Source organism: Lepidochelys kempii, chromosome 1 (assembly GCF_965140265.1).
Source record: "Lepidochelys kempii isolate rLepKem1 chromosome 1, rLepKem1.hap2, whole genome shotgun sequence".
NCBI lineage: Eukaryota > Metazoa > Chordata > Testudines > Cheloniidae > Lepidochelys > Lepidochelys kempii.
Window position 1 is genome coordinate 285220705 of NC_133256.1, and position 25970 is coordinate 285246674.

General features: G+C 40.1%; 1 protein-coding gene across 5 annotated transcripts in view; it reads right to left on the bottom strand.

Moving 5' to 3' along the window:
• CNOT2 (CCR4-NOT transcription complex subunit 2) overlaps positions 1-25970 on the bottom strand; it is a 151413-nt gene that overhangs the window by 19970 nt on the left and 105473 nt on the right. For all 5 annotated transcript variants that reach the window (XM_073327795.1, XM_073327792.1, XM_073327793.1 and 2 more), the window contains 8 exons: positions 17485-17551; positions 14127-14274; positions 13299-13481; positions 10531-10610; positions 8878-9003; positions 6826-6950; positions 3234-3354; positions 2971-3127 (listed from right to left, as the gene is read on the bottom strand). In XM_073327795.1, coding sequence (XP_073183896.1) covers positions 2971-3127; positions 3234-3354; positions 6826-6950; positions 8878-9003; positions 10531-10610; positions 13299-13481; positions 14127-14274; positions 17485-17551 — 1007 coding nt within the window. The remainder of the gene's footprint in view (positions 1-2970; positions 3128-3233; positions 3355-6825; positions 6951-8877; positions 9004-10530; positions 10611-13298; positions 13482-14126; positions 14275-17484; positions 17552-25970) is intronic.

The following is a 25970-nucleotide window of genomic DNA, read 5'->3' on the forward strand; positions in this document are numbered from 1 at the left end:
GCAACGGGGGCTGGGAGTTGAGGAGCAGCTTCAACCCCCCGCAGCAGCAGGAGACAAGGGAATGCCTAGGCTGCCTGCTCCATGGCACCAGCCACAGCAGCAGCTGCCTCACGCTGCCCGGCTCTGGCTTCCTGCCTCTGACCTGGCCTGGTGGGGAGGGGAGTAGTTTCTTGCAGTGTAGTTTCAGGGGGAGGGAGGCAACACCCCCATACCTCCCAACTCTGCCTATGGGCTCAGGGCTTCTGCCTTGTGGGGAGGACCAGGGCTCGAGGCTCCAGGATTCAGCACTGCTGCCCCCTGCAGGGGGGGGGGGACGGCACCAGACACCACAGCTTCAACCCTGTGGGTCCTGGCTTCAGCCCCACGGGCGGAGCTGGGGCTTGGGCTCTGGGTTTTAACCATGGGGCCCCAAGCCTCCCTGAAAGGGTTCAAAGACTCCCTGTTGAGAACCACTGATTTAAAGCGCAGTGATAATTGACTGTCACACTAGGCAAAAACGTATCACTAACTTTGAGGCCACCAAAATAATATAGTAAATCTTTTATCTGCATCATCAACTGTAAAAGCTCCAAAACCAGACTAAAAGCAGGTATTACAATACGAATATATATGTAATATACACACACGGATCAAATGTTGTCGCTTGAATAATATGCATCCAAGGACGATAGTAAATACTATGTATGAAACGATTCCCTATTAAAAACTAAAAAAAATCCAGTTAACTAATTACCAGCAATCATGCCAACAAATTGGTAAAATCCTGCATAGATATGTATATTAACAATTAGGACTTTTATCAAATTGAGAAGATGCACAGCATACCAATAAACCACCACAATAAAGTGCCTTTAATTTCAGATATCGCCACCATGACAAATGTCATTCTAAACTATTACTATTTTTCAGCACTTCAACAGTACCAAATAAAAACTAGCTTTATATCACAATCTTACACGGATTATAAACAAAGCTAAAAATAAATAACCTGAGATTTAGATGAAAGGATTTTAAATGCTAGTTTTACTAGCAAACAGTGGGACAAAATTGTACCAAAAACTCAAATATTCAGCTCCATGGGCTAAATTACACTTAAATCTATTTTAAAATACTGAATTTCAGATGTACTTTGCTCTAAGCACATTGTTCAAACATAGCCTTGCTGAGGACAATCTGTATTGGAAATATCAAACAACTCTGATATTGTGCACATCCTGCAGACGCACCTACTCAGACGGTCAAAATTAAATCAATGCTACAAATTATGGAGCTAGAAGTGAGCAGAGTGATTTCTTAGTATAGCTATTTAAAACTCTCACATTCTTAGTGAAGTAGAAAAAATCCATCACACTCAAAAAAGTCATAATCTGTAAGAGCAGCACTAAGTCTGAAGAAATTACTATGTATATTTTTCATTCTGCAGACTCTAAATCTATTTGTATTAGAAGAGTGGTTATGGTGCACAAGTGTAGTTCTGAGAATACCAATGGAACTCTGTGTAAGCTTGAAAGCTTGTCTCTCTCACCAACAGAAGTTGGTCCAATAGAAGATATTACCTCACCCACCTGGTCTCTAATGGAACAATGTTCTAAAAAAATGTTTATAAATGCACTATGGAGTAATTCCTGAAAATAATCAATTTACATGAGGGATATATATAAATTAGTGCCAATTACTGCATAAGGAGTGCAGATTCCAGAATGCCACTTTTTTCTTCTTACTCTTTCTTGTTTCATCTTGTTTTACACTCTCTCTCTCCAATCCTTCTTCAACTCATATACATACCTATTTCATGTGTATATAATCTGAGAAATGTGAAGTGCAAAGAATTCCTTTCATCTACATGTACCATTCCAATCTGGTTTTGCTGGCTGGTTTATTGTGTGCATTCATAAAATTTCAACAAACATAGTACACAAATCTTTGGTGAAAAAAGAGACTTTTTTTTGAGAGAGAATAAACTATGAAGTTCAGCATGGTTCTTCTGCAGATGGGCCATGCATCAAATACCTTTTAGATTAATTATGTTTTTAGTACTCTGTTTATAGGTTGTGCAGAGTAAACAAAAGCTTTAGAGCTCCCTGTCCCAAGTTTGTCCATGTATCTCAAGAGATGAGGCAGCATTGTAATTCTGCAATCCAGCCAGAGTAAAAGATAGTGTGCTGCTGAACTGCCCCAGAAGCAAGGTAAGAAACAGATGTGACTGTTTCCTGCTTTTCCCTTGCTTCAAATGACTTCCCACTCTACAGCAGCTCAAGTATGTGGGCAGATGTGTTGGGGGGCGGAGCCAATACTCTGCTCACTTTCCACATGTATGGAAGGGGAAATAGCAGCATGCCAGCAGCTGTTCCCCTCCTGCCTCCCAACATAGGCTCTGGTGATGTGGGTAGTCCACACAGAGGTGTAAGAGATTCTTTAAAATCCCTTACTGCCCTGTGATATCATGGTGGAAGGCTCACAATTATGCACATGGAGAATATAAAATAACTATTGGACTAGAAGTTAACTTCAAAGGTATACTGCTCTTGAAGGTAACAATACAACTATACTACACAACTACGAAGATGTACTGTTTGTTATTACATCAGTGTAAGTTTAATTTACAATAAAAATGCTGTCTGATTGTTAAATGTAAATATCCTCAAGGAAAATTTTTATTTAAAAAATAATTTATGCATGAAATTTATTAACAACGCATTAAAGCTTCCCTGACAAAAATCCTTAACAAGTTAAGGGCATAAGGAGAGCCTCCTAGCTTACTGAAAGCTTGCAAAACAAGATCTCAATACGCCTTGAAGTACAGTTCTCTTATCAATGAAGGCTTTACTTTACTGTCATTGCATTTTCAAACTTAATTTGTCAAAGTATCTGCAGTGTTTTTTTATAGTCATGTGAACCAAATGAACGCAATATTATGAACAGTAGCATAATAAAAACAAAACTGATGACAGTACTGAAAACAGAACTTACTCAGGAGAGTTGAGATTGAGACCTAGTGTTGTTAAGTCACTTCCTAATGCAAGATGTACCATTCCCGGGTCCGTCTCTGCTGCCCTGATGAATGTTAACAAGCCAATCATCCCAAACTGGTCCGTCACCATCCCTTGAGGAATGTTGGTAACCCGACCTAGGCAAGAACAACAAATTAATTTTCTCCTTTCAACAAGTGGAGGAATCAACAAGTTCATCTGAAAATATTTTCAAGTGATTTAGCAAAAAAGGCTCAAGTATACCATCAGGTAGCACCTGGATCCCTTTTTTCTGCTGGTTGTTGTTTTGCGTTGTTGAACTTTTATCTCCAGGGAATTTGGGTCCGTCTGCACTAGAAGATGTTTTGCCTGATGTACTCAAATTCTATTAAGAAACAAATAATTTGTGCAAGTTAGCATGATAGAAAACAAACCAACATGAAAAACTTGGTTAAGCAGCCCTTCTGCTCCTCAAAAGCCATCAACAGGACCATACATGTATTGTGAGGTTGAAGTCTGTTCAATTATTCATATTCCAAAAGAAATGAAGTGCCCTGCCACACTACAAGGTAATTCAGTTTTAAGTTTTGAAAAAAAACCCGTGTGACAAAGTTCCTCCTCTACCTTGGTGGGTCTTGCGCTTATTGGCGGATTTGCTCACCTTGGAGCTTCACAGCAGCCCTCAGCTTGGCCGTTTTTCTGAACCCACAGTCCAGGTCGACGACTCCTGTGTCTGACCAGGAGTTGGGAGGATTTGGGGGGAACCCAGGCCCACCCTCTACTCCAGGTTCCAGCCCAGGGCCCTGTGGAATGCAGAGGTCTAGAGTGCCTCCTGGAACAGCAGTGCGACAGCTACAACTTCCTGGGCTACTTCCCCATGGCCTCCTCCCAACACCTTCTTTATCCTCACCATAGGACCTTCCTTCTGGTGTCTGATAACGCTTGTACTCCTCAGTCCCCCAACAGTCCGCATTCTCACTCTCAGCTCCTCGTGCCTCTTGCTCCCAGCTCCTCACATGCACACCACAAACTGAAGTGAGCTCCTTTTTAAAACCCAGGTGCCCTGATTAGCCTTCCTTAATTGATTCTAGCAGCTTCTTGATTGGCTGCAGGTGTTCTAATCAGCCTGTCTTAATTGTCTCCAGAAGATTCCTGATTGTTCTGGAACTTTCCCTGTTACCTTACTCAGGGAAAAGGGACCTACTTAGCCTGGGGCTAATATATCTGCCTTCTATTACTCTCCTGTAGCCATCTGGCCCGACCCTGTCGCACCTGGTATTTGTATATAAAGGAATTAAAACCAAAGACTTAGTTTTCCACACTTTTCAGGGCTTACTTATGAGCAAAATGTAAACCACAGCTCTGTTTGTCAGTTGAAGGCCTCGTATTCCGTCACCAATCTCTAGGTATGATTAATGTCTTCGTCATTTTTACAATCCCTACAATAAGAACTACTCCCAAATCTATAATCTCAAATTTAAAAGGTCAGGATATTTAAATATTTTGTACACACTTGGAGCAGAATATTAACGGGAAGTGTAAACGCCTGCATTTCTAAACGAGTGCACGGCACAGGAGGTGCTCATGGGCCCTTCGCTTCACATGCCTGCCAACAGTCTTGTCTTCACATAGACAGCCCCTCTGAGCTGCAGTGGCTGACGTTGGATATAACAACAGGACCAATTACAGAAGCAAGCAAACTACAGTTGACACTCACCAATTAGGAAAGAGGTATAACACTATGTTTGACAAGAAAACTGTATAAAACGTTTGCTTTCTACTGCCACAAACTGTTTTTCTGTCATTTCTATTTACTATTTCTACAGTATGCATGGTGCCACACTGAGAGGATGCGACTCTGAAGAGCTCAATGTCTAGAGAAGACGTCACAGGAAGGGACAATAAAAGAAATTAAAGACACGTCTAAAAGGCTGTTTGGTGAGCAGCAAGTTCAGGTATAAATCTAGAGAGCTTCAGCATGCTGCATCTTAACTGCCCACATTGATCTTGCTGCTGCACACTAAGTTTTCTACTGTGCACTGACATACTGCCGTTTCAAATGGCAGATCATCAGTGTATCAGGACATACTGCCTGCATAGTACTGTAACTTTTTGACAGGACAACTTTGTATAAAATCATATTGTATCAGTTCAATTTTCATCCAATCCCTCTCTGAGTCTGCTTCTACCTCCTGTTTTTCAGTACTCGCAAACCTTAACAGCTTCCTCCAGGGAATGAAAAACTAAGCATTTGACCTCTACAGATAGCAGGACTGCATGCAACGAAGTGACTTCACTCCCATATCTTTCAACAGCTTCTTGCAAAGGCTTTATACTACTTCAAAAAACCAAGTGTGTAATGTGGATAAATGCTAATTTTGGCAATCTGAATGGTTGAATCTCCCATGGTTACGACGATTCATGATACTTCACTGAAAATTCTATGAATCATCAAAGTTCAATAAGTTAATCATTAACCCAGAACTGGTTGTACATAGTTGAGATCAACCACTCTGAAATGCCCATTAAAGTATAGAATCTAGGATTTTTTTACATGAGCCATTTTGCTAGTCTGATTTGTATTATCAAATCAGTTCCATGATCTCACGTGCACCAGGACTGTGGTTTTAACTGGTGAGATAGTTAACACTCCATTTTACTTGTAAATCCCCTGAATTTAATTTTTATGGTTTCCATGGAACATTACATACTACCTATAGTTTATTAATGAAATCAAAGATCAAAGAACTTGAGTTGAATTAAACAGTTCCTAACTAACTGGATTAAACAGTTTAATACCTCTGCCACTCATGGCTTGCCACATTAACTGAAGAGGGAAAAAAAAAATCTTTTTTCAAGTTTATTCTTATTTAAATGTTTCATGTCCTCTGTCCAGGAAATACTGGATATGTAACAATATGAGTGACAAACTAGAATCACAAAAACCCACCAATATTTGCCAAACCTTGCTATCCTCAAATTACACTGGAATATGGATAACTGAGGACAAACAACCCCGAACCATGCAATTACACTATTAATATTCACATTGCTGATCGATTCCAATATTACCAAACTTTCAGAATCAATAAACTTATACATGTAAAGATGCAATAACTAAAAGGATGCAGAATAGTCTGGTCGTTAAGGTATTAGGAGTTAGAAATCTTAATTCCTGACTATGACACAGATTTCCTGTGTGATATTTGGTTAAGATCACTTTATCCCTGTGCCATTATTTCCCTATCTATAAAAAAAAATGGGGAATAACAATATTTACCTAGCTCTCAGGGACACTGCGAGACTTAACTCATTACGTTTGTAAAGAACATTGAGAACCTCAGTGGACGGTGCTGTAGTGTGGAAAGTATTATTGTTGTTACTGGAGAAAGTAACATGTGAATCTAGCTGAGAAGAGGGAGGGAAATACTTCCAGTTCAGCTATGTTAAAACTCAGCACCGGGAATTTTAGAACAATTATTTCTTGATTCTAGAAGCAAACTTTGTGATATATACCTGAAAGAAACAATTAAACTCAGGTTTTCTAGCTCCAAAAGTGTACATAAAAGTACACAGGACTTTTTGAAACTGAGAAAGTAATTTGATTTCCCTCCACCCCAAATAATCTGTTATCAAGGTCATTTTCATGGTCAGAAGACAAGTGATTCCCTAGGAGAGCCAATCTGCATAGTACATATAGTGATATTTCAATTACTGAGTAGTTTATAGAAGACCTCTTAAAATTTGTCACCTGGAAGTACAAGTGTACTCAAATTGCTTTATTGCCAATTTTAAACTAAGTTGTTGAAAAACAAATGAACTGGAGGGAAAAAATAAAGTTTTAATATTTACTTACAGATTTACTGTCATCATTACTTGATGTTGGATCTTTGTAACTGGAGCCTGGTAATGCTGGAAAATCTTCATTGTGTATTGAGAAGTCCTGGGATTGCTCACTTGCTGGTTTTGTTACCATTCCGACTATGATCCAAATGAGAGCAAGTACAATATTAATAACTTATGAAAACATTTTTCTGCTGCTGCATAACATTTTTATGAGCAAGTGGTGAAGTGCAACAGACTTTAAAAGAACAGGAAATATGAAAAAAATGAAAGTGTGTTGGTTTACTGGAACTGTACGTCACTGACTCAGTTCTCTTATTTAAATTAGATGTAGTAGAAAACTTTGGGACCAAATTCATAACTAGCACAACAGCACTGTTTTTATTGAAGTTACACTAAGAATTAATTAGGCCCAATAGTTTTACTATTATTAACACTAAACATCTTACACAACAGTTTGAATAAGCAGAAGAACCTTGAGAGGAGTTTTTAAAATATTAAAGCAATTTGATAAAAAGGAAGGCAATGGTGTTTTGATAGAACAGATTTTTTTAAACTGAAATCTGTTTTCCTTTAAATTCTGAAAATGTTTTCTGAAATTTGGTTAGGCTTATATATTTTAAGTAAACATGCAGGTAATTTGCAATAGAACATCACTATGTTAAACTTGCCAGTGACTTAAACAGTAGGAAAAATGCAAGTCTACAGACATCAGCGGACCTCAATGCTCTGACCCTAATTTCAGAAAAGTAGGTCATTCATACTGGAAGATGGGATCCAGGGACTGAAGAGCAGCATTATTTATTATGCCAATATTAAAAAAAAAAAAAAAAAAAAAAAGACTCCAGGGGTCAGCCTCTTGCTCAGACATACAGAAATAATATAGTAATCTGGCTACAAATTACTCCTCAGACCTATGATGCAGGGTAAATGCAGATAGAAGGAAACCTATAGCTCATCTTCCAGAGGTTCTGGATAGGTGTAGATGAGCAAAAGTATCGATACAAGTTGACATTAGACATTTTCCAGTGTTCTGAGGCCAAGAAGATATCAGAGCTCCCTTTTTTTTTCCAATTTAGGAAATAGGTTGACTGAATTCTGTTTCTTCTTTCTTCTGAATAAATGGATTCTGGCATTTATAGAAGCAAATAAGATCTTTTAGCAAAATGCTGATTGATATTCTAAAGGTAACAGAGCTTTTTCTGTCAGAAATTTGGAGAATGAGCTAAAAAGAACTTAATACCCTCTTTCTTGTAGTACCCAATGATAATTTATATAACAGCAAGTTATATGCCTAAGTGATATGCAGAAGTGATATGCAGTGCAAACATATATTAAGAAACAAGAAAAAGTTGTACTTTGAGGCTAAGCTACCCTGGTGACTTATACTAGAAATCACATGAGCAAAGATAATTTTTAACTATTCTACAAGTAGTTCTATTGCATAAGATTGGTATCTATTTAAAAAAAAAATCAATAAGCATCAAGTACGATGTTCACTATTAAAAAGTCAATAGGTAGCACAGTATAGGAGGAAACTGTAGCATCTCTGATAGGATGTCACATCTCTTAGCAAATGCTGACTTTTTAATGTTAATAACTGCACCAGTCAGATTTTATTTCTAAAATCAACTATTTACAAGGTATGCTGTGACATTTTGACCAACAGGCATCTAAAAGACAGGCAATCAATTTGACAGGAAACAAAAAACTGAAACTATTTAAAAATATGCATATCCAGACTGAAAAAAATTGCCAGTTTTCAATCAAAGGTGAATTTAAACAGCTGAATTATAACAACTTGCAACATATTTGAAGTCAACTTCTAACTGAAGAGATGTTGGGTACTGTTTTCAAAAGCATCAAGGTAACCAGATTCTAAGTGTCTCAGTCACTTTTGAAAGTATGACTTAGGAGCCTAAGTCTTATTGACGGTCAACGGGACCTAAGCACTTTTTAAAATGTTACCCACTGTCTCATAACAACATATTACAAACAGCCATAGGTGAATCAGGCAAGTAAACATTTATTTTATTCAACAAAGTTTTCAGAAGCACATTCTTACCATACGGAGCCCTTCCAGCTAATGGGTTTATTAATGGTGTTGGGTTGCCACTTCCTTCCCTTCTATTTCTGTCTGCTAGTGCTGGAAAATCTGAAAGGTCCAATCCTGTCACATTTTCACTTCCATCTAAAATAAAAAGCACTCCATTTTTTAACCCCCTTGAATTTTTTACACAGGGACTGCAATACATGAAATCAAGTTTTTCTTCATAAAACAATAAAAGGATCAGAAATATTTTCTTTTCACAAACATGTACATTCAAACAAACTGATTTTTTTAAAATGTTCAAATGCACACCACCTCCTGTCACCAAGATGTGATTTCCATGGTTTACAGTGCTAGCAATAGATGATATGCTGAAGAAATAAAATCCCACCTCTAAAAGGTAGGAGAACACTTCATTTTCTCTTCATGTTTCTATCAGTATTCTGTATAAATTTTTTTTAAAAAAAGCCTAGATGACAAAGCTAGGCTATAGAGCATTTTTTGTTTTTAAAAGAACAACTCAATAATATATGCTAAGAGTCATGAATGTGACACTGCACCTGTACATTACAGGACTGAAGTCATCAGTGGTTCCACAGTGGGAAAGAAAGGCTTCACTGACAATAGGGAGTTAGCAAGAGAAGGGTTTGGAGAGGGGAAGTAGTACTATCGGTGGCAGCGCTGTAGGAGCCCTTTAATCGCTACTAACTCAGGACAAGGCAGAATAATGAAGCAATTGCAGAAGACACGTAGTAAAACCCAGGGTAAGGCATGAATTCCGATTTGCAACTGGTATCAGAGTATATACAAATTTTGAATTACAGGTTTATAATGCCATCACAGTGTTCTAGTGACTACACAAACCACTTGGGCATTACCCTTTTACTTTATGACATCATCAGTACTTTTAAGATGTAATTATAACCTTGTAATTATATACAGAAAGCTTAGTATAGCCATACATACCTAAAGTAAAGAATTTTTCTGGATGATTTTATATATAGTTTTCTTAATACAAATGAACAGTCTGGAATTCCTAGAAACTATCACAACCCAGACTACTGATTTAAAAGGATCATTTTTTATATCTAAGAGGAGTTGGAAATAAGGGAAGATTTCTAAAAATAGTTTAAGAAGTTGTTCACCATAATATTTTCATACTAAACCGATACTTTCCCGCCTCCTATAGAGTAATGAACATTTAACAGGATCATCCCTTTGTTGTCCCTGGATCTTTAAACTATTTTTGACTTTGAAACAAAATGGCTGTTATGAATGTGTGTATATTTAAAAAAAAATCCATGCAAAACAAACTATTTTCAGTGTAATTTAAGTCTTTCTACTTTGTCTTTAAAAGTAATATAAATATTAATTTCTAGTATAATTTCAGAAGTGTTATTTTTATGCTATGTGCTACTACCCAAATGTATTTTGTATTTTCCATATGATCTTAAAAACTGAATTACACATTTGTCATATATTAATGTCAGCGTTCCAATTTATGTGCATATTCTTAAGTAATGGAAACAATTCTGTACAAAGCCATTAAGCATAATTACAAAAAAATCACAATTAGAGACAAATATCTTTAACAACTTGGGGTTTTAACCAGTTAACATACATACCTCCTATTGTACTTTATACTCTACCTATTTAAAGGAAACTCACCTGTTCCATTAAAAATGTTACTTGATAAGGAGTTATTCATTCCAAATGCCTGATTCCTGTTCATTCCAAATCCAGACATACTGTGCACAAAAACAAAAATTCAGACACAAGAAATAAACACTTTCTAACTTCAACTGAGTGAGAGAAGATAGGACAAGAAAGGAAAACGAAGAAACTTTATTAACACCTTCACAGGCTAAGAAACCTGCATTCATCTTTCAAATTCAGTTTTCACTGTTTTATACTTTGCACTGGTCAAATCTGTGTAAACAATGGGGCAATTAATCAAGATAATTTTATTATAAATGTCTAACAATAGACTATTAAGAAAAATGCTCAGAGATTTAAGGATAACAGAGCCATAGGCATTAAAATAACAAATTCATAAGTGAATCATGACAAAGTTGATATATCTATGGATTAAGTGAATCATGACAAAGTTGATATATCTACGGATAAAGAGAATACAGCAGATACCATCTTGACTTTGCTAAGGGACATGATACAGTAAAGTCAAGAGGGTATTTTGACAAGATAATCTCGGCTTGATCTGTCCGTGCTAACTCTTATTTTCTCTCGTGCTTTATTAAGAAAAGCAATTAGGCTAAGGTCTAAAAAAAGAAAGTAAAAAAGGCTATCCCCCTTAACCTTGTGTGTTTACCGTTTCCCATATGTGGTCACACATCAATCAGGGAACTAGACAACTTGCTTTGCCTACTAGTAGCCATAATCACCCTTGGAGGGGCAAGAGAAACTGCTTTCAGTTCCCCTAACACAGTTCAAGAGATTGAGTAGGGGAACAGTAAGTGCAGAATGACCCTGTTCAGCTTGGCTTCAGCAAGGTGGTGTATTTGGAATACATCAAACACGGCTGTTACTCTGAAACCTATCAAACCCTTTGACTCTTATCTATCAGCCACTTGAAGAAACAGATTTCTGTTATCTTCTGGAATTCTAAATGAGGTGAGAGCACGGATAAAACCGTCGATCTTCATGTAGTTAGTAAGGGCATGCAATATAGCCTGCTGATATATAGTACTTTTCACACAACACATTTCAACAAATAAAATCCAGCAATTAAAAGAGTCCTCAGACTAGGGATTTCAGAGAGATACAAGAGGTCAGACAGCCTGAGAAAAAATTGCCCCACAGTTATTTGTTACCGGTGTGTTATCCAACTTTATATCAATACATAGTGCTGCCTCTTTAGGAAAATGTAGGTAGCTGATGAGGAGAAAGTTAAATATTCTACAAATTTTGAAATAGCCAACACACTGTTCAAATTGGGAAAAATGTTTAGAGAATATTTTATGGAAGTGATCATCAATTATGTGACCATCAAAAAAATTCATAAAATCTTCATGAAGTTTTTAACTTTATCCACAATAGTACTGATGTCTGTAAATTTAGTGTTAACAGTGGCATTTGTAGTATACTTTAACATGTGTATTTATAGTCTTGTAGGTACATATTTGCCTTTAAAGTCAAATGAATAACCCCACACTGGAAATATCTTTAATAAAAAATAGCAACCTGGAAACTAGTGAGCAGCCCTTCCTAAATGGGAGAGGGACGCAAGAAGAAAACATACGATGTATAAAAGATGAAGACAATAATTCAAAAGCTATTGCAGACTGGGATTTCAATATCTCTGAATTACTGTTGAAAACTAAGAAAAGGGGCATCTCAATTAATGTTAATGAGCGTTTTTTTAAAAAAACAAAAAACAAAAAAACAACAAATCACAATAATAATTTATTTGCTCCTTTATTTGTGGATATTCATTACAGCAAACATGCTGAGGTAGCCTATAGAGAGAGAGGAGCAAAAGACCCCTCTCATGCCACAAGGCAGGGATTTTAACTACTGCTGCCAGATCCCTACTGTGGCTGGCTGAGGAGATCATCAAGATCTTCTTTTCTTGAAGTGGATAGGAATTGTACAAACTAAGAGATTAAAAACATTATCTTAAAATTTCTCTCCCTCTCATTCTTCTTTTACATAACGTTGGGTTGGAGAAAGCATATGACTGACATGAGTTAGTTTGCGAACAGTACAGAGAGATTTAAATGAAGAAAAGATGAGGATTGGGAACACTGCGATTGAGTGGACATACTACTATAAGATGTGGTAAAGCAGTTATAACCAAATGACAGTAGTGATTCTTTTTAATTGTTTATATACACAGATAACTTCAAAAATCAATATAAACCAAACATAATTTATCTTATGCTGTGTTACTGTTAAGTTATTGATGATTCTGAGACCTATGCCTAGAGTGGAAGGAAAGGAACAGAGGCTGTTTGCAACGAATGCTCAGCTCTACAGGAGGGCAAGTCACTGCTTTCCAAATGGTTGCGTGGCTTGCAGTACGGAGGCGCAAGACTCCAAAGCATGTGAATCTACAGAGGCAATTCTCAAAGAACAACTATTATATTTTTAATTCTTGCCTTACTTTTTCCAAGTGCATTTAATGTAACTTATAACCAGTACTAAAGTTAAAATGTGCAAAAAAAGGCCAACTTGCACTTTTAAATATGCATTTTTGCAGGAACAGTAGTGGATGACCAATGGCCAGGCAAAATTTAGTTTGAAGGCTTCAATCAAGAGAGTCTTATGTACATTTCAAAGCAGATACACAGTCTCCTGGCAGTAAGAATTCACCACTTCAAACTTTAAAATAATGGACAAAACTAGATTTTTATTTCAGGAATGCTGCTGAACATGCCCATACCTGCATGTATATAGCTTGACCAAATCAGTCTTACCTGTTCACAGTAAAAGGTTGTCGAGAGGGTTGCTGCTTTGGCATACATATTATGCTAGGTGAGCTTCTGTTGGGGCTGCCTAACCCTGAACTGCTCATGCTGTTTGTCCTGCTGGGAATTCCAATGCCCTGACCAACCTGGGAGTGGTTCATCATATTCCTAGGATTCATAGGCAATATACCCCTGAAAGAGAGAAACCATCCAAAAAGTTGAACCTATACAACACCGTTCAACTTAAGTATAGAAATGGAATGAATAATCAATTTTTTAGGCAGTCAAGCTAGATTTATGAATAATTTCAATATTGCACATCATTTACGCAATTACTTCTCAGTAAATGGTACAGAGTTTTAGGTTTCTTCAAAAAAGTCATATGCTCCTTTATACAATGAGACGAGACAAATCCTTGGTCAGGTCTAGTGTAGAACACTTATAAAAAATATATGAAGTGAAAAAAAACTTGAGTGTGAAAACATCATATAGCTAAATCAACAGATTTATAAAATCTTTTGTTAATATTAGTGCTTCTGTCCTACCCCCTTGATATTCTGAATGCTGTATAACATGCATACAATTTTAACTACACATTTACCAAAGCAGTCAAATGATGTCTTGTGTTCCTGCAACAGAATTTGCAAGTGAACACTATCCTTACACATACAAACACTGTATTACAAATATAATTTTCCTCAACACAGGCAGTGATCCATAAAAGGAAATATTTTTTCTTTTTTATTAACTATAATGTAAAATAGTTTAGGTAAAATATGCTTAAAAACTGCTCTGCAGAAAAACGCAATTGCAGAAATATCAGCTACCAATAAATACCTGCTCGGAGATGGAGGCGTATGAAGTGACATTGTTGGTACCCCTGTTGTTGGCGTTACGTGGCTCGGTAACTGAGTGCCTTGTGATAAGCTGCGATTTAACTGAGGGGTATTGTTGCTCATTCCCCTCATTGGAAGGCCTAGTGCACCTATTGAAAAAAATTCAGAGGGGTGGAAATATGTAGCAATCAGGAACAAAGTGTTATCCATCTGGTATAGATGGGAACTTAATCTAATTTGACATTTTAAAAAAATATTAGTGTAATTCTGTAAGAAAATGAAGTGAAAAAATTAAGCCCTTACTTACATGATCTAAACTCAGTTATTCCAAATATGCTGTCTTTTTGTAATTTTCAGACAGAAGGTTTTTTATTTGAAAGCTTTTCATACTTGACAAGCACGACCAAAATTGCATTTCCATTGATATTTGCATTCTACAGTAAGCGTTACAGGTTTAATTTTATATCAGTAATTTGCAGGTTTTATGTTCCGACTGGTTTATTAGACTCAGTACTGAAATATAGTTTTAAAACTGAAGGAATTGTACAAAAGAGTGTCCTGACTCTCATTTTGTATTTTGAAAAAACTTTAATTATATAAGCAATAAGCAAGACTTAATGCTCTTCTTTAAAGTGTCTTACAATCTTGTTTAAGAATTTTTATTTTTTGTCATCTATTGGCATCATGTTTATCTTCTAAAAAGCTATGTCAAACAGCATTTCATGTAAGCATTAAAAACAATATATATTTGAGTCCACATGCACTTCATAAGAGCATTTTTAAAATGAAAGTAGGAAAAAAAATCACACTCATTTTTAAAAAAAACTAAATAATTAAACAGAAAAATATGTATTTGGCAAAGAGTAATAGTTGTAACTGGACCCCCCCACCCCCAACATTAGACAAATGCTATTTCTAGAATAGGCTACTTACACAATTTAGAATGATTTTATACTAAATATAGTACATTTAGATTTATGTAAAATTTCAATTAGAAGATACATTTTCAGAAAGTATAAGCGGATACACACTCGGCCTGTGTTGAAAACACTATTTCATCTTATGCAAAACAATACGAACATCTTTCATACAAATATTAATAATTTAGTTTTCAAATAGTATGCTTTTTAGAATTGTTCTGTCAAGTATAAAGTGCTTCTTCTTGACCAGAGAAATTCAGTATCTGTAATTAATTTAAGTCTAATGTTCTGAAATAAGAGAAAAGTGAGATTTTAACTGTCCACTAATATAATAAAAATAATTGTGAATGCCATACTACACATTAAATATTACTGTGTTCAAAAAATGCTTCACCATAAATGTGTGGGTGTATATAGCAAATAAAGAAACCATTTCAGCATGAAAGACAAATAAAATGGAAATTCACAGTATTTAAAACAATTGGGACAAAAAAATACTCTGTGGAGAAATGCTCTCTTTTGTTTTCTGAGGACATTTCCAAATATTGTGTACGACTTTCTCCTGATTCACAAATCAATTTTTCTATTTAAATTTGAAAAAAAATTCTGAATTATGTCCAAATATAATAAAAAGGAAATTTCATGTAATATATACGGAGAAACAAAACTAGCACGTATAACAGTGTAGCTAAAAAAATATTCCTCATAACTGGTCAATTGGTTTGGCAGCATGGTGGTGAACTAGATCTCTAAGGAACGGATTTAGAAGTTGACCTCACAGTGCAGAACATAGGAAGCATTCTCTGCGGAAAGTGAAAGAGAAAAATAGATTTCAGCTGGCCCGCAGAGTGAAAATTCAAACCCTCTGCAATTGCCAGTGATACAATATTTTTTTTATATCTGAATATATGTAAAACAGATGGAGTTTGATCCTCCAAGTCTCATTGTAAATTTGTGGATGGACAGCTGAAATCTATTTTTCTCTCTCTTTCACTTTCCCATGTTAATACTTCTAATAGCAATGACTTCAGTTGACCATTGGAGAAAAAAATAAAAAGCTAATTTTGTGCCTGGAAATCGGGTTTCTTAAACTCAGATTTACAATAATCCCATTCCAGAACAAGGCACATACATAGCTGGATAATGAAGCAGATGCCACTACTCCAATTCTAAGTATGTTGGCATGTTCAATTTTATTCTTCCATAAAACATTTTAATGGTTAAACATCATCTAGTCCCAAGCATGGCATTCCAGACTTCGGGAAGAAATAGAAGCCTGTTCTAGTATGACCCTCTACTTTAAGCATGATTCCACTTAAGATAGATTGCACTTTAGGCACCACAGCCAGAACTGATTGAAATATTAGGTTGTTAAGAAAAATGTATTAGATCATCTGGGTGACTTAATGGGCATAATGAATACAATTGCAATGAATAAAAAGGTACAAAAATAGCTATAGCCCCAAGCTATAAAGATAGTGGAGACTAAAAGAGGCTCAACAATGCCAGATTAAGGCCCCAAAAATGAGAATAAAGCTTCACTCCCAGATTGCCTAGAAATTAATTTAAAGAAAATTCATCATTGGAATGAATGTACCAGTAGGTCTAACACTGTTACTCATCAACAATCTGTGGGGCAACCACTCTTGCTATTAAGAGCTTGAATGTTATTCAAAGAAAAATTAAATACTGTATCAGAAAGACTGCATCTTCTAGGAGACAATACACTTGCCCTGTCCAGCTAAAAAAGTCACTTGCTAAAATACCCAAGAAGATACTTTACATACAGTGTCTGCTGCCAATGGAAATTGACTAGAAAATTCCAATCAAGTCTACTCAGGAGGTGGTAAAATACTTAAAATCCTCCTGTAAAGCACACAACCAGTCTTTCTGCAGCTGCTAATTTAAACTTTTAACAGATGCAGGGAGAAAAGGAAGAAATGGAGGGTGGAAAAATAACTATTAACCTTGAATATTTTCCCCAGCTTTACTATCTCACATTTTACAGACAGAATTAAGAATGACCAACTTTTAGAAGAGAATCAATTTGCCTTTTGTGGGTATACAATACCACATTACAAATCAAGCTATTCACTTGATTCTGTATCTATTATTCGGAAAACTAGGTTTATTTCGGCCTCTTATTTTTTTTAAAAAAGTCATGGCTAAGCCACAGATACCCTTTATACCGTGTTTAACTATAGACTATTCTGGTGATATTTATTTAGCAACTGTAGGCCATCAAATCATGGCAAATGCATAAAAAACTATGAACCCAGACCTAAAATGTATCTAGCACAGGTCACACACATAAAAAGACATGCAACCTCTCCTATGTAATTAACAGAAAAAACAATATGCATATTCTCCCTCCAGATGTAAAAATGGCACATCCATACATCATAAAAGAAGCATATTAATAATAAACAGAGTACTTACTTTGTTGCCCGTATAAACTTGCCCCAAACTGAGACAGCTGACCTGATGTAGATGGTGATGCCAGCATCTATATTAAAAACAAACAAAATGAACGAGTTGTTACCAAAAGGACAAAGAAAGATAGATACTTCACTGCTCTAAAAAACAATACCTAAAGTTTGTAATATCATACTGATGTTAATATCAAACTTCACTTTCAATGGTCTCAAACATCCCACTCAGTTGCTTCTGGAACAATAAATACAACCACACACACATCACTAGAGAAATTTTTTCAAGGTATACAGAGGACAATCTAATGACTCAAAGTAAGAAGACTCTAGCCAGAGGAAAAGCCACCCTACACCTGCACTTTACTAATAATGAATAACTGATTTAGAATAGGAAAATGTTAAGGAAGCTTGGAACCAGTGACCATAAGCTACCTGAATTCAGTATAGAAAGGGATAGGTTCACAGAACAGTGCAGTTGTTTTAGGAAAGCAAATCTGGGGGGAAATAAGATATCTATTAAAATCCACCAGCATATAAAAATTGTAAAATTCAAGAATGTCACATAAGTGAGGCATGACAAATCTCAATTCCTCAGAAAAAGAAAAATACAAGGAACAAAAACCAGCTATTGTGAATTTATGAGACAAAGACGTGAAGTTAAAAGAAAAACCTGTAGTGGAATTTATGAGTGAGGCATCCAAATAAAAAAATCACAGTGATGTCTAGAAGAGGCAACAGAAAAATAGTATGAATTAGAGCTAGCCCAGAAGATTAAGTGGACTCAAGATAGCATTTAGAAATATTCATGGGGAAGAGGAGTCGAACAATTAAGCTGAAAGGGAAATTCCAGAAAATCTGTTGGTTAAGAGCAGATGACTGAATATTAAGAAAATATGAACATTAATAGCTGATAACGGATATACATAACAATTAAGTAATTAGCTATCAAACTACTTGTAGCACTTACAATTATGTTTTGAAAAATCAGAGAACTTGAGAGGTACTGGACAATTAGCACTGGACATTTCTATAGCCAGTAAAATATTGGAACAAAGATTAAGAGAAAAAAATTATAGTAGAGGATAATGGAACCATAACTAACAGCATGGCTTAAAGAATAAATCTTGGAAGACAATGTTTTTGTTCTGAGGAATTACAAAAATAATCACAATTTACTGTGTCATGAACTGTTATTTGAAAAGATAATTCAAATTGTCTTGGCCTGAGAACAAAGGTGTAAAGACTATAAAAATGGCCATTGATTCAATAGCAATGTACTCAGTTGGGGAAGTCTAGCTGAACTATGAGTAGATATGACATTCTTACTGAGAACATGAGATACCAAGCTCTCCCAGAAGATATCTGACTAAATTGATCTTGCAACACTTACCCAAAAAGGGCGTGGGGTGGGGAAGAGAGAATTCAAATGGTTTTCCATAAGCCTGTTTCAGACTGAACAGAGGTGGTATTTCTTGGATAAATGTCACAAGAAAGTAGTACATACTACAGTTTTGGTATTTTATATAGTGGTACTATACACTTATGTAGACAGAAACACTTATAGGCTATGAAGGTGCTCTGGTTTACTCTGTGATGCTGGTATAATTGATTCCCATGCCATTAGGGGGAATGAGAGATATTTGAGATATTTACAATGAGAAATATTTCTATCTGACATTCCCATTAACAGATGCCTAAAATCTTGTCTTATCTTTTGCCATCTTTTCATCTTTCAGATCAACATTGAAATATTCCGCTCAGTCCTGGCACTTAACATACACTGGCTTCTTAGAAGGACTAGTTTATTCATAATTATGTCTTCTGATTTGCTTCATGTAAGTTACAGAAGATTTAATAAGAAAATGATGGATAATATTAAAAAGGATTCCTTCCTGAATTCTAGAAATAAAGGTCAATTCAACTTAGAGGCATTAAGTTGGAGATCAGGGCCCTCATTCAGCAAGGTATGTAAGCACACACTTAAGTTTAAACATGTGAACAGTCCCTGTTAAGTCAATTAAATTTTTGGCACATGCTGAAGTATGCTGCTGAACTTGGGCTCTATTGTATAAGAAACTGCTAACTTAATAAGGGAAGGGAAAATCCTTTTGGAACTCTGGTTATTGAAAATGGATTTTTTAAATTTTGTGGTTCTCAAAACATCAGTAAGGAGAGCGCCCCAAAGCATCCCTAAGATGTGTCTATCTGAATGACAAGGTTATCTCAACACACTTTTTCTTGTGGTGAAAAAATTAGAGGGCCACATTACACACACTGAAGTAGGATATTTGGTATTTATGGCCTAAAAGGCAAATAAGGCATTTTTATTTCTTCCCACAATGGCAAATTTAATCGAACATGTCTACAGGAAACTCAGAAAAGTTGTTCATAGGTCCTTATGGTCTGCATGGTCTCAATTTAATGAACACATCCTCAGGTCATAGCTAAATGGATGAATGCCTCGCAGAAAAAATGGTTACTTACCACTCGTAACTGTTGTTCTTCATGATGTGTTGCTCATGTCCATTCCAACAGGTGTGCGCGTGCTGCGTGCATGATTGTTGGAAGGTTTTTTCCCCTAGTGATTCCCATCAGGTTGGCTGTGGAGACCCCTGGAGTGGTGCCTTCATGGTGGTGAATACAGGCCCCTGCCGACCGACTGCCTGCTCAGTTCCTTCTTGCCAGAATACTCCGACAGAGGGGAGACGGGTGGGACTTGGAATGGACATAAGCAACACATCTCAAAGAACAACAGTTACGAGAGGTAGGTAACCATTTTTTCTTCGAGTGATTGCTCATGTGCATTCCAATAGGTGACTTCCAAGCAGTTTCCCTGGGGGAGGGGTCCGAGTTCACCTGGTTGCTGACTGCAGGGCCGCCCTGCCAAAGGCTTGCCTGTTTGGTAATGGTGTAGTGTTACATGAAGGTGTGCATGGAAGACCACGTTGCTGCCTTGCGTATGTCCTGGTTAGGGACCTGCGCCAGGAATGCCACGGATGACGCCTGTACTGTCATGGAGTGTGCTGTAAGTGGAGGGGTTGGAATTTTAGCCAGGTTGTAGCACGACCTGATACAGGACTTGATCCATGATGAAATGTGCTGGGACAAGATTGGGAGCCCCCTCATCCTTTCTGCGATTGCAATAAAGAGCTGTGGTGACTTACGGAATGACTTTGTACGCTCAATGTAGAATGCTAGAGCACGCCTAATGTCCAGGGAATGGAATATGTACGCTCTGTTACTGGCATGAGGCTTAGGGAAGAACATAGGTAAAAATATATCTTAGTTCACATGAAACTGGGAGACTATCTTCGGCAGAAACGCAGGGTGAGGGCGTAGCTGCACCTGGTCTTTATAAAAGACCATATAGGAGGGCTCAGAAGTCAGCACTCTGAGCTCGGATACCCTTCTGGCCGAGGTTATGGCCACAAGAAAGGGCACCTTCCAGGAAAGGTAGGACACAGAGCAGGCTGCCATGGGCTCGAAAGGGGGCCCCATGAGTGCGGAAAGGACCAGGTTGAGGTCCCACTGGGGAACGGGCCATCGTACCTGGGGATAAAGTCTGTCCAAGCCCTTGAGAAACCGGTCCACCATGGGATTGCTGAAGACTGACCTACCTGCTGCCCCCAGGTGGAAGACCAAAATGGCAGCCAGGTGTACCCTGAGAGATGATATTGCCAACCCTTGCTGCTTGAGGTATTACAGGTAGTCCAAAACAAGGGGAATTGGGGTTAGCTATGGTTTGGTGCCCCTCTGCAGAGACCAAATGGAAAAGTGCTTCCACTTTGCCAGGTTTGAGGCAAGAGTGGAGGGTTTCCTAATTCCCAGCAGGACCTCCCTCACTGGGTCCGAACACTGAAGCTCAAGAGGGTTCAGCCATAGAGTTTCCACGCATGAGGTGGAGGGACTCCAGGTTGGGGTGTTGTAGACGGCCGTGGTCCTGTGTGATGAGGGTCGGGCACGCAGGAAGGGCTACTGGTCTGTCCACAGAGAGGTTCAACTACATGGTGAACCAGTGCTGGCGGGGCCATGCTGGCACTATAAGGATCAAGAAAGCCCTGTCCTGGTGAGTCTTGAGGAGGACTTTGTGTACGGGGCCGGGGGGGGGGGGAGAACGCATATAGCAGGTGACTTGTCCATGAAAGGCGTCTGTGATGGAGCCTGGGCTGTGGTTCAGGAAAGAGCAGAACTGCTGGCACTTCCTGTTGCTCTGCATTGCGAATAGGTATATGTGGGGAAAGCGCCACCTCTGGAAAATCGAGTGCGCGATGTCCGGCCTGAGGAACCAGCTGTGACTGTGAAATGAGCGGCTGAGGCGATCGGCTAGCTTGTTGTGCACACCAAGGTGCAATGCCTCTGGGTGTATCGAGGGGGTGATGCAAAAGTCCCACAGCTCAAGGGCTTCTCGGCAAGGGGAGTGGAGGAAGCACCACCCTGTTTGTTTATATAGAACATTGCTGCAGTGTTGTCCGTCAGTACCGACACTCAGGCGCCCTGAAGGCAGGCCTGGAATGCTTGGCATGCCAGATGAACCGCCCTCAGCTCCCTTACATTGATACGCAGTGATAGTTCTGTGTGGGACCACAGGCCTTGGGTTCTGATATTGCCCAGATGCGCTTCCCAACCAAGCGCAGAGGCTTCCGTGACTAGGAATAGCATAGGTTGGGGTTTGGCAAAGGGTACTCCCACACAGACCACTTGTGGCTGCAGCCACCAATGGAGAAACTCGAGAATGCGAGGGGGGAGGGTAACTGTGGTAGGCACCTCTTATTATTTCTGCCCCATCTCTTGGACGAGTCTTGTCTGGGAGGCCCAGAGTAGAAACGGGACGGGGGCTGAGGCTTAAAAGGCTTTCTTTGGGGTGCAGGGGTGGGGATCCCCAAACACTTAGAAGTCGCCCGTGAGGCCTTAAGGCTGTGCAGGCGAGAGTCTGTATTTTGGGCAAACAGGCCTACACAGTCAAAGCGGAGGTCCTGAATTGTGTTCTGGTCCTCAGGTGGTACCCCCGACACCTGTAGCCACACACTGTGCCTCATTGTAGTGGCAGTGACCATAGTCCAAGCTGCCCAGTCTGCCGTGTCTAATGTGGCCTGGAGGAAGGTTCTCGAGGCCACCCTGCCCTCCTCAAGGAGTGCACTAAACCCACTGCGCAAGTCAGCCTATAGTAACTCCTGGAACTTCACCAACGAGCTCCACTAATTGAAAGCACAGCGGCTAAGTACCGCTTGCTGGTTGATCACTCAAAGCTGGAGCCCCCCCCGGTCGAGTAGTAGACCTTTTGGCCTAAAAAGGTCCAGCTTCTTAGTATTCCATGACTGAGGCACGGGACCTGGCTGCCCTTGCCGCTCCTTATGATTTGCCACATCAACCACCAGAGTCCGCAGTTGGGGGTCGGTGAAAAGGTGTTTGTATGCTTTCTGAGGCACAGAATAGTGTCTTTCCACCCCTTTAGTGATGGGTGGTATTGAGGCTGGAGTCTGCCAGAGCACCTTAGTGATGCTCTGGATCGTTCTTATTGGGGCAAGGCCACCATAGATGGACCCTCTGGGGCAAGGATGTCAGCCATCGGGTCCAACTCATCCGTGACCACCTCTGCCTGGAGACTGAGGTTTAGGGCCACCCTACTAAGAAGGTTCTGGTGTCCATCTGGTGAGGAGACCTGTGGGACAGGGTCTTTCTGCCCTTCTGGCTCTCTGGAGGCTGGGTCAGGTACCTCGGAGCCTCCCTGTGACTGACGGCACGGGTTCGGGTGCTGCGCCTGAGTATGAGAGCCCAGAGTCCCTGTCTCATGCAGGGTCCTCAGGAGCCCTGGGGGTGTGGCGAGCCAGCGATGTTGCTGAGAGGGGGCACGGGGTGTGGAAGCCTGGAGCCCTGACCCTGATGGTAGACCCAAGGAGTCCAAAAGGGCCATTGTACTGGGCTGGCCAGGTGACCGCCAGTGCCAATGAGTCAACTGGTCTGCAGTGCCGGGAGCAGTACTGGCTGCGTCGAGACACAGAAGCCTCAGCGTCTGACTCAGACGAGTAGTCTGTGCCTGACCACGGGGGGCGGAGCCTGACGGTGCCGGGGAGCGGTACCGGGGTGATGGTGAGTGGCGCCATAACATTGTGGGCTTGCCGTGATGATGAACCAGGGATGGTGCCACCATCGGCGTCACAAAGGGTGCCGGAGCCATATGTGGCACTGGAATAGACACTGCAGCCGGTGCCCTCTTCGGTGCCGCTGACAGCGCCTGGACTTGCAGTGCCGGAGCTCACACCTGCGGGGCTGGGGACTGCGCCGTCATGGCAATGAGGTCATGCGCTGCCTCATAGGTATTCAGTGCGGAGGGAGGTAGAGCTTGACCTCCCAAATCCTCCCGAGCTGGGGAGTCCACCAGCACCAGACTCAACGGGCCTCCCGTTGGAGTCAACAGTGACGGGTCTTGAGGTCCAGACCATGGGTGTCCCACCAGAGGACGCACCCCGCTGGAATCCCCTCATGGCTTCTTGATGGGGGAACGACCCCTGTCCGCCTTCTTTTTCTTATGCAGCACTGGGAACTGTGTGCGGTGCCACCTGGTAGCACTGACCTTACGAGTCGGGGAGCGGCGCTGGTGCTCCTTGGAGGAGTCCTCTCTCGGTGCCAGGACATCCCGCACCGAGGCCAGGGCACTGCGCACCGATGATGCCAGTGCCAGCTGGGAGCGGAGGGCTGACTCCCTCAGGAGGAGCTTCAAATGATAGTCTTGCTCTTAGTCCTGGGTCTAAATCTCTTGCAAATTAGGCACTTATGTGTCTGATGGCCCTCTCCTACGTACTTGAGATAAGCAACGTGCAGATCGCCTGTGGGCATAGGTTTTGCATACACCTCGCATGCCTTAAACCCCTGCGACTGAGGCATGCCCCTGTGCCTGGGGAAACTAAGGTGGAGGGAAAGCCCCCCAGAGTAAGCGCAACTAACTACAAACTAATAACTATTTACAACTAAGAAAAGGGAACCATTAGGTGGGCACTTGCGAATTCAAGAGACTGAGCTGCTCCAACGACCATCATAGAATCATAGAATATCATGGTGGGAAGGGACCTCAGGAGGTCATCTAGTCCAATGCTCTGCTCAAAGCAGGACCAAATTCCCAACTAAATCATCCTAGCCAGGGCTTTGTCAAGCCTGACCTTAAAAATATCTAAGGAAGGAGATTCCACCACCTCTCTAGGTAACCCATTCCAGTGTTTCACCACCCTCCTAGTGAAAAAGTTTTTCCTAATAGCCAACCTAAACCTCCCCCACTGCAACTTGAGACCATTACTCCTTGTTCTGTCATCAGCTACCACTGAGAACAGTCTAGATCCATCCTCTCTGGAACCCCCTTTCAGGTAGTTGAAAGCAGCTATCAAATCCCCCCTCATTCTTCTCTTCTGGAGACTAAACAATCCCAGTTCCCTCAGCCTCTCCTCATAAGTCATGTGTTCCAGTCCCCTAATCATTTTTGTTGCCCTCTGCTGGACTCTTGCCAATTTTTCCACATCCTTCTTGTAGTGTGGGGCCCAAAACCGGACACAGTACTCCAGACGAGGTCTCACCAATGTCGAATAGAGGGGAACGATCACGTCCCTCAATCTGCTGGCAATGCCCCTACTTATACATATATTGGCCTTCTTGGCAACAAGGGCACACTGTTGACTCATATCCAGTTTCTCGTCCACTGTAACCTCTAGGTCCTTTTCTGCAGAACTGCTGCCGAGCCATTCGGTCCCTTGTCTGTAGCGGTGCATTGGATTCTTCCGTCCTAAGTGCAGGACTCTGCACTTGTCCTTGTTGAAACTCATCAGATTTCTTTTGGTGCAATCCTCCAATTTGTCTAGGGCCCTCTGTATCCTATCCCTACCCTCCAGCATATCTACCTCTCCTCCCAGCTTAGTGTCATCTGCAATCTTGCTGAGGGTGCAATCCACACCATCCTCCAGATCATTTATGAAGATATTGAACAAAACCGGCCCCAGGACCGACCCTTGGGGCACTCCACTTGATACCGGCTGCCAACTAGACACGGAGCCATTGATCACTACTCGTTGAGCCCGACAATCTAGCCAACTTTCTATCCACCTTATAGTCCATTCATCCAGCCCATACTTCTTTAACTTGCTGGCAAGAATACTGTGGGAGACCATGTCAAAAGCTTTGCTAAAGTCAAGGAACAACACATCCACCACTTTCCCCTCATCCAGAGAGCCAGTTATCTCATCATAGAAGGCAATTAGATTAGTCAGCCATGACTTGCCCTTGGTGAATCCATGCTGACTGTTCCTGATCACTTTCCTCTCCTCTAAGTGCTTTAGAATTGATTCCTTGAGGACCTGCTCCATGATTTTTCCAGGGACTGAGGTGAGGCTGACTGGCCTGTAGTTCCCAGAATCCTCCTTCTTCCCTTTTTTAAAGATGGGCACTACATTAGCCTTTTTCCAGTCATCCGGGACTTGCCCCGATGGCCATGAGTTTTCAAAGTTAATGGCC